At 52.8% G+C, this 9,502-nt stretch overlaps 1 protein-coding gene across 1 annotated transcript; it reads right to left on the reverse strand.

The window, feature by feature from the left end:
• Positions 1-2,591: 2,591 nt before the first annotated feature.
• On the reverse strand, positions 2,592-7,182 carry LOC105879477 (spermatogenesis-associated protein 31D1-like). Its single transcript, XM_076005361.1, has 4 exons — positions 6,947-7,182; positions 6,216-6,261; positions 5,589-5,649; positions 2,592-5,330 (listed from the first exon to the last, which is right to left on the reverse strand). The coding sequence occupies exons 1-4, from the start codon at positions 7,130-7,132 to the stop codon at positions 2,726-2,728; spliced, it is 2,898 nt and encodes a 965-aa protein (XP_075861476.1). The 5' UTR covers positions 7,133-7,182; the 3' UTR covers positions 2,592-2,725.
• Positions 7,183-9,502: the final 2,320 nt, after the last annotated feature.

Consider the following 9,502-nt stretch of genomic DNA (forward strand, 5'->3'; position numbering starts at 1 on the left):
GAGGGTGCTTGGTGTCCCCGAGTCGCCCGTCAACACCACCCTGAGCAAGGGCAGAGCTGCCCCCGTGGTAGGGCCAGCCCAGGACAGCCCACGGCCGGCTGCTGGGAGGGCGGGTGAGAAGCACAGGCGTCTGTCCCTCCCCTGAGGGTGGCACAGGTGGAGGTGTAGGCCTCAGGGCTGGGCTAACAGTGTTTCCTCACCTGAGAGCTGCCCGGGTTGGGCTCTGGAGCCTGGGATGCTGGGCTGGCCTGCCTGGACCTGCCAGCTTCCTCTGGCCCCGCCCGACTGCGCACTGCTGCTGTATTTTCTCCTGTTCCCTTCCGAGAAGGCTCATGAGCCCCTGTGCCAGCCATGGTGGCCCCACGCCCTTGCGCTGGGCAGGGGCCTCTCTCCCCCCGAGAGCCTGCGGAGGCTTCTCCCAGCTCCCGCCCTCGGCAGCCCTCAGCCCCTGGCCAGGCTTCACTCTGTGAGCCTCCTGTCCTGTACCTGGGCCCCTCCCAGCCAGCTCTGCGAGCCCCTCCCCACCAGGGCGGCCCGCTACCGAGGTTCCATGCATGCTGGTGACAGCTGCCCTGGTGACCACCCTGGCTCAGGCCAGCTCAGCAGTGGCTGGCCAACAGCAGGCCAGGGACTGCACAGAGGACCCCATGCTCCTGCCCACCCCGTCCCTGCGCTTTTGGGGACCATGAAGACAACATTATGAATGACAGCTTATTCTCAGAGAGAAAGCCTTGAACAGGGAGGGAAAGAGACCAGCCTGCGAGGTGGAGATGACTGGATGCTGGTTGGTCCTCAGCAGTGGGGGAAGAAAGTGTGTCCTTGGCCCCTCCTGGACGTCAGTGCTCACCACCACAGCGTCTGCTTCCAGTGCGGAGCTGGTGCCGTTCCTGGGTGCAGGAAGGCCACCCGCAGCGAGGGCCAGGGCGGAGGGAAGGGAGGGGACAAGCTGGTGTAGAATGGACACTAGGCCCCGGAGCTGACAACCAAGTCCGCCCACTTCCATAGACAGGAAAGGGGGACCCGTGGGGGCTGCCCAGGCCCCTTGCCTTTGCCGCTGGGGAAGCCCACCCATCAACGCAGCTGCGGCCGCTCCAAGGCACAGCGGTTGCGGAGCTCAGCACGTAGTGGCAATGGTTTCTCTGCAAGCCTGTGTGGGATGCTAGAGCACCCCACTGGTTGTCCTGATGGTGACAAAGGCCACATTGAGATGGCTGCTTCACTGTGTGTCCCCATTTCAAGACTCGGAGCTCTTCGAAGTAAAGACGGTGGCATATTCACTCTGGTGTTCCTAGTCTGGCATGTGGCTGGCACCTAGCGGACAGTATCTGGTCTTCTTGGGTCTCCATAGCTCTTGTGAGAAAAGAAAAATGAATCCTGCCAGCCCCGGAGCGGGAGCCCAGACACGAACCGCGCATGAGGAGGCTGGAGCGCCGGACGCACAGGCACACAGCGCGCTTCGCAGAGTGCCCAGGACCCGCGTGGCCGGGCACGGTGCTGCCGTGCAGGCCGGGAGTGGGAGCCCAAAAGATGTGGGTCACATCCATGAGGACAGCACAGGCAGAACACGGAACGTCCCCTGCAGGCTCAGGCGGGAAGCCAGAGTAAATTCTATTCTCATATTTGCTCCTTCCCTCTGCCTGAAGTTCCACTGTGAGACCTGTGGCCCCGGACCCGACATGAGCTGCCTGGGACAGCCCAGTCCCTGGTAGAGCAGGCACTGTGGGGAGGTGGCTCTTCACGTGGGCAGCACAGGGCCCCAGGCGTGTGCGAGTGCCTCCCCGGCACCTGGGCCCAGAGGGGCTGACTGGGAGGGGCTGGCTCTGGCCCCCTGCCAGAGGGCGAGGGGCTGGGAATCATGTCATCGCGGCCCAGATGTGTCGCTGGCCCAGTTGCAGCGAGGTGGTCTGTCTACCACCGCTTCAGTGCCTCGTTCTGATGAACCCTTCTGTGAGAATCTATTTGATTTAATTTTTTGTGATAAAAGCACTTAACCATTTACCTTTCTAACAGATTTACCTTCATAACCGAGCTGGACAAATCCTCAAAGCAGAAAATAAACACTGGACTTAAAGGGGGCCCTAAAAAATGCACCTCAGACATTTGCAGACATCCTATGCAAAACCACTGAAGACATTCCTGCCATCAGCACACGGGGCATTCTCCAAGATTGATCATATCTTAGGCCACAGAATGTCTCAACAAATTTTAAAAAATCAAAATCATATCATGTATCTTTTCTGACCATCGTGGAATAAAACTAGAAATCAATTCCACGAGAAATACTCAATTCTACACAAAGTCATGGACATTAAACAACCTGTTGATGCATGATTATTGAGTCAATAATGACATTGAGATGGAAATTAAAAGATCCCTTCAACTCAATGAAAAAGGGGACCCATGCTATCAAAATTTGGGGGATTCATCAAAAGCATTACCAAGGGGAACATTCATACCTTACATGCCTACATCAAAAAGTCAGAAAGAGCACAAAATAACAACCTAATATCAATCTCAAGGAACTAGAAAAGGAAGAGCAAACCAAGCCCAAAGCCAGCAGAAGAAAACAAATGACAAAGGTCAGACAGAACGAAGTGAAATGGAACACATTTATTACTGGGCAGCTTTCCGACTTGATGGTTTAAGTTGTTACTAGATTGTTATTGAAGAGCACAGAGCTCCTCTGCCTTGAATATCTCCCCGGACCTGTTGAGTGTGCAAAACTCTACCCCATGGCTGGGAGGGACTGTCTCATCCATTGGCTCGTGTCCAGCCCCAGCTTGCCTTGTGAGGGCTTCAGCGTGTGTCTATTGGCGGGCACAGTCTGCTTCTGACTCGCTTTGTCTACACTGCTGTCAGTGGGGGATGGAAGAGTCCGTCTGCCGGCTGCAGTCGTCTGGACGTTCTTCGTAAGCTCACGGTGGGTATCAGGGGGTGACTGTCTTAGGGCTCCCTGTCCTCCTTTGCCCACAGGTGAGGTGGCAGGGAGCAGATGATCCAGGCTGGGGACTGAATTAAAAGCTCTAGATCTTCTTCTAAGGGATCCGGAGACTCCATCTTTGGAATCCACCCCAGAAATAAGGTTGTCTGAAGGAGCAGAGTTAGATATAGAAGAAGACTTGAATGTGTCGTTTTTCAAGTCAAATATTTGCCTGGATTCGAGGACCTTGGTGGGCAGACCCCACGCAGTTCTCATATGATAACTTTTAATATGAGCTTCCAACAGCTCTTTCTTGCTGGGATTGAGGAGGTCCCCGCTGACCGACGCTGCCGAATTTCCATGTTGTATTTGGCCGTGAGATTTCTGAGGAAGAGGCTCTGTGTGCTTGGTAGGATGCCACAAATTATGCACAGTCCCAGAAATCTGGCTCTCACTGTTGTCCTCAAATTCCTGGCTAAGTGGCACTGGCAGGGCATTTTCAAGTTGTTTCGGACCGAGGCTCACCCTTGAGGCCCTTGAATTATTCCTTGACAGGCTCCTCGTGTGACTTTCTAGGCCTTCCACAGAGTGAGAGCCCAGACCCTTATCTGAAGACCTCTCTGGGTCACTCAGTGGATGATGTTTTGGGCCATGCTCCAGGCTGTGTCCCTGACCCTTCCTCATGGACTTCCGTAGTGGGAGCATTTCTGAGCATCTGTCACGGAAACTTCCTGATTGACTTAGTTTAAAACTTTCTGGACCCTCACTGCTCTGCCCTTTAAAGGAGGAGATCCACGAGAGTCCATAGGTGCACTTTGCCTTGGGCGTCTCAGGAGCATCGCTGGGAGGATTCAGCAGTGACAGAGACTCACGGACCCTGCGGGGCAGGCCCCACCGGTGTTGGATGAGCCTCTTTCGAAGGTGGTGCTCTAGTGTCTTCCGCAGCTCACTGCTGAGAGGAAAGTCTCCAGGAAGGACAGAGACGGGAACATCAGCCTTGGAGGACTGGCCGACCAGGGTAAGCTTGGGGGCTGGAGGACAAAAGTCTTGCTGAGATTTCTTGACCACAGAGGGTAAACCCCACACAGTCTCCTGTTCTTTCTGCAGCACGTTCCATACCAGGTGCTGAGTCTCTGATGGCGTGAGGCCTTGTCCCTCATTCTGGGGTTCGTGAACACACACCCCACAGAGCCTTGCCTGGGCCAGAGGTGCAGGTGATGGGACGGGCAGTGGGGATGGATGCTGGGACTGGGACTGCACCTGAGCTGCCTCAATCGTCTCAGGGTGCAGGTGCTGCTGATGCGCCTGCAGCTCCTCTGGTTTGTCTCTGCTGGTCCCCAAATGAGGGGACACAGCCGTGTCATGCTCATCAGCAACTGATGCTGATGTGTTTGCTGAGGAATTCACTTGGTGGTCTGACTTAAGTTTCCTTGGAAGAGACCCCGTTTTCTTTTCCTTTTCCTTCCACATCAGGAAATCCCTCCTCTTTTCAACTTGTCTCTCCAAGGAGGACAGAACATCAGGGTTGAAAAAAGAGCAGTTACCAGGTTCTACAGGGTGGGCTTCATGGTCTCTTACAAAGGAGGCCTTGGAAGGGTGGGGGGCAGGAAGCCCTTGCTGGAAATCACATGGCAACAAGTTGGGGAGGAACAAGTCCTTGGCATGAGGCTGCCACCAGGAGAGCTGTGACGTTCCAAGGCTTGAAGTGCCTCTGATTGTGGGCACACGCGTGGCCGGTTCATCAGCTCTGTCTGGAGAGGATTTCTCCGGATGGGGCTTCACTAAGTTGGACACTGGTTCAGACAGAGGCACAGTTAAGGTGGCGTCTGGCGGTGAAGCCGGCAGGGTGCGCAGTGCGTGATGACGCGCGTGGGAGTCAGTGGGATCCGCTGCCAGAGGTGAATTTCGTAAGGAGTTGACATCTTGGAGAAGGATGGGGTCAAATGCAAAGATGGTCTTTATAGACAACGTGGTCTCTGTTTGTAGAAGAGAATCCTCTCCCAGGGTGTGGTGTGGTGGCAGAAGGGGACTGGCACGTGGCTGGGGTGGGGAACTGTGTACGGGGAATTTGGAATGCAAGGCAGGCACAGGAGGAGCGTCACCCAGGGGTGCGGGTGGAGGTAGGCCAGGTGAGGGCGAGAGGATGGAGGGTGGGGGTGGACAAGGCTCGGGCGGGGGCGCTGGCGTCTGGTCTCCCGGGGGGCTTTCAGAGAGGGCAGAGGAAGCGCATGAGGACTCAGCGAGGGAGCTGGTAGACTCTGGGGATGACACGGAGGGAGCGGCATCCTCCAGGGACGGCCGGAATAGCACCTTCAGGATCTCAGCAGGAGTGGCATTGCACATGTTACAGAGCGGGTCTGGACATAAGAGTTGACGAAAGCTCATGGGATCGCGATCCTTGGCCCAGGGGCTGCGGGAGACAGGAGGTTCGAAGCTGCAGCCAGGACCAGGACACGGGAAGGAAGGCCTGCCGCCTCGCCGGGGTCGGCTACCGCTCACCTTGCCCCGCCCGCGACCTCACAATGCACCCTCCAGCCTCTCCCAGGGCCTCGCTCACATGCCCGTTGCCATGGCTACGCTCCCCGGACTACGGCAGCTGCACTGAATCCCTGAGATGCTTACGACACGCTTTGAAAGGGACCAGGGGAAAAGGGGGAAGATTCATCACCTTGTCACGAAAGAAATCAGGCTCCTTTCCTCCTTGGCCCGTCTCTGGTACAACTGCCGACCTGGGAAACCAGGAGACCAGGTTACACACAGGGTCACACAGAGTCCCGTTATGGGAGACCCTTGGGATAGTAAACTCTGATCCGCAGACAGGGTCAATCGGGGGACAAGGTCAAATGGTCAACAGTAATATTGACAAGGTTCACGTGTGTATGTGGCCTCATCACAAAGAACTTTCACATACACCATCCCACACCGTGACAGAACCAGCCCATGAAGCACAGACATTGGTGGTTACCTCAAAGAGGAATCTGAGCACCCAGGAAGGGAAGGTACTTGCACAGAGTCAGCAGACAGAGTGCTGACGCCAAACCCCTCAGACGCCCTTCCTGGGCATCTCACGTGGCCGCCGACTGGGCCACAGCCATTGCGCACAGGTGGGCAGAGCAGGGACTCTGAGAGGTGGCTCAGGTCCCACTGCCACCCTGTGAGCGCCTCATCTGGGGGCTCTGTTTTCCCGGAGAGACTGCGCCTAGCAGCTGACACCCTCAGAGACCGCGGACCTGCGGCCTCACGCAAGGAGCAGGAAGCCCCCCTGGGAGCTCAGGTGGAATAGAGAGCACCTTACCTTTCGACGTTCGACCTTGCCTTCTCCTCCCGGCTTTGCCCTGAGGCTGAGGACAAACAGAAACCGGTAAGGGGCTGGGACTCACTCCCTTCTCTCCCTCCTCTTCTCTAGGAGGCTCAGACACTCGTTATCCACGAACAATAGGACTCCCCATGTTAGTTAATAGAAATTTGTTCCACTATCAACTTCTAAAAGTGATGAAACATTCCAGTGTTTCCTTTTTTGAGAGACTCAAGGGAGCGTTTTGTCTGTGAAGGCCCCGCTTGGTGTTCTCGGAGGTCCTAAGCCAAGGAGGACACAGACTGAGAAGCCAGCAGTCGCGTCTGCTCCCTCAGGGGACCCTGGATCCTGGGGCAGAGCTCGGAGAATCTCGACATTGCTCGGCTGGTCAGCCCAGCACGAAGGAAGGCTTGGTCGAGTGGCACTTGACATGGGGAAGGGACGATCAAGTGTCAGGAGAGACTGTTCTCCTCCAGAGAGCCCAACTTTCTCAATGTGCCAATCCAGGACCAGGAACCGCTGTGTTTGGGGCTGTGCCCTGGGCCTGCACCGCCCCATAGGCGGCCTGTGAGCCCGACGGGAAACCCTCCTCCTCCTGAGCCCCGGCCCTGGCCAGCCTGGTCCCCTGGAAGGGCGGTGTCCTGTCCTCTCTAAGCCCACCAGCGCCCTTTAGAAACCTGGGACTGGAAACAGGAACCAGCAACAAAGGATCCCTCCTGGGTGCTCCTTACCTTTGGGGCTTCTTTCGCTCCCCGCGTAGCTGAGAGGAGCCGCCGTGTCACCAGGAGGAGCAGGGACAGGGAGAGCAACCCCAGGGCACTCAGGAGGAGGACCTGGGGCTCCACACCCAAAGCATTGGAGGTGAGGCTCAGCCACAGCTCGATGCGGCCTTTCAGAAAAGGAAGTGCACACTCCATTATCCGCGTGGCCACTGAGCCCTGGAGGGGCCGCGCTGGGCTCTGGTCCCAGGCCTGAGTCACAGAGCACAGGAGCGTCACAAAGGGTTTCTGAGGGTGGCAGAGGGAGGACAGGGAGAGGGTGTGGCACAGCCCCTCCCCCACCCTGCAGCCCAGCAGATCTCTCCGTCCCTCTTGGGCCCTCTGGGCCCTCTGCCCTCCCTGCCACCCTATTTTCCAGCTCACCCTTTCTCCATATCACATATTGGCCTTGGTGAAATTTTCTGTGTGTTTCTTCCATAATCCAGGTATTACCTGAGTCCCGTGTTTCTGTGCGGAGCCCTTGAGTTGGACCTTGAAAGTCCGACATAGGACCTGGAATTTCTGCTTGCACCAGACATTCACATGCTCAGGGTCACACATATCCTCAAACCCTTGTTATCTACAGAATGTTTTGCATTACACTAACCCAGATATAAAACCTAAAGCTCTTTTGCACTTACTTAGTTTTATGAATGTGGAGTAGTACATTTTTTGTTTTAAAGTAAGCCTTTGCTGTTTTCAACCAAGAGGCTGACTCAATCATTAAAGCCAATAATTCATTATTCAACATCCTCAAAACTGAAATAAGCATAAAATAAATGTATATAATTATAACTTCAAGTGACCTTGGGGTAAATTTATAGCACTATTTTTTTGAAGTTGGTGAAGGTTAAACTGTACAAAGACTGGGGACATGCTCCACACACACCCATCCTTTGACAAATAAATCCAGTATTTTCAAATCCAGAAATCAATCATTCCCTGCTTTTATTTTAATCTTTCATTCATTATATTGTCCCCGCTTTTTCTAATCCTACCTAAAATGCAGATAGTCCCAGCCCTCTACGTCAATTTCATAACAGGTATGTGAGTCCCCCAAGCCAGGCACAGGTCTCAGTGTGATAAGCCGTCGACTCCCTGACTCCTTGGTGGCAGAGTGGGACCTAGGAGTGTCACAGCCTTAGGGCAGAGTCTAGTGCTGAGCAGCCTCACCTGATTAACCTGTGGGCCACGTCATTGTCATCTTTTCCTAGGAATGCCTTGGCACCACAAAAAAGCTTGAAAAGATCCGCTCTACATGATCAGCCCTGCAAATGTCCAAGAATCAACTATCTGCCACACTTTATTTCGGCTCTTCTTGTCAGGTTTAAATAATCCTAATGTTTACCAGCCCCTTTTCCTAGAACTTCTTTTCTAAACTCTTTATCACAATATCATTAAATTTCATAGTATCCTAGAGGTTAGGAAGAAAAGCATTCTGTTTTATTGTGAAACCAAAGTTTGAACAGATTCCATGATCGTTAATGCCACAATCACTGCCAACATTCCCAAAATGATATTCACTTCTAGAGGGGACAGCACAGGGGCAAACTGAGGAACTGGCCACCTGGCAGACTTCACTTCCACATCACAGATGCATCCGCTCTAACCCAATTATCTGTATTTCCTTAATATTTGGAGCCCATGGAAACATCCCAAAGGCAGCACCCTGAATGCAGCTGTGGTGTTCCTGGAGGCTGCAGTGGACAGCCTTCAAAACCCAGGTGGGCACAGACATGGGGTGTGGCAGGAACACTGAGACCAGGTGGCTAAATTGCATGTGTGTAGCCCCAGTCAAAGGTTCAGAGACAGGTATGGGAATGGGGAAAAGATATGAAATTCCATAGGCAGGAAGAAAACAACAGCAAGGAGAGTCAAGACCAAACCAACTGGAAGAGGAGTTATTTCTGTAGTTTTAAGAACTGAGCTGCCTAGGAATATAACCTCTTGCTGCGTGTAGCCACTGAGCACTTGGAATGTAGTCGGTCCAAGCAGATATGTGTTGTAAGTGTAAAATACACACTGTACTGCCAAGATTACTAAAATTCATATATGTATATATTATATTTTTTAAATGATGCAAAATATATCATTAATAAATGCATATTGTTTACATATTAAATGGTATTTGGGATATATTGGACATAGAGTTTTACTTTTTTATTTTAATTCAGCTGCCAGGAGATTTAAATTATGTATGTGGCTTATGTCTCTACTGGACAGCACAGGTTTAGACAGTGGAGCCCCAACATTCTTGCACATGTACCCCTGTAAGTAAATGTAATTTTAAAATGTCCTCAATATTTATTTTAAAATAACAAATCTGTCAAACTATAAAAAGGTGGTGTCTTTTATAAAATGTATGTAAAAATAGAAATTGTAAAAATGCAAAATAAGAACAGAGATAGAAATTCCCATACTTTCTTCCAGATCTCTAGTAGATCATGTGATGCCCTCTTTGGAAGATAAAAAAAATTGTATTTGCAGCTTGGTTTATAAGCCAAGTAAATAGTGATATGTGGATAATCC

Source organism: Microcebus murinus, chromosome 8, assembly GCF_040939455.1.
Source record: "Microcebus murinus isolate Inina chromosome 8, M.murinus_Inina_mat1.0, whole genome shotgun sequence".
In the NCBI taxonomy this organism is placed as follows: Eukaryota; Metazoa; Chordata; class Mammalia; order Primates; family Cheirogaleidae; genus Microcebus; species Microcebus murinus.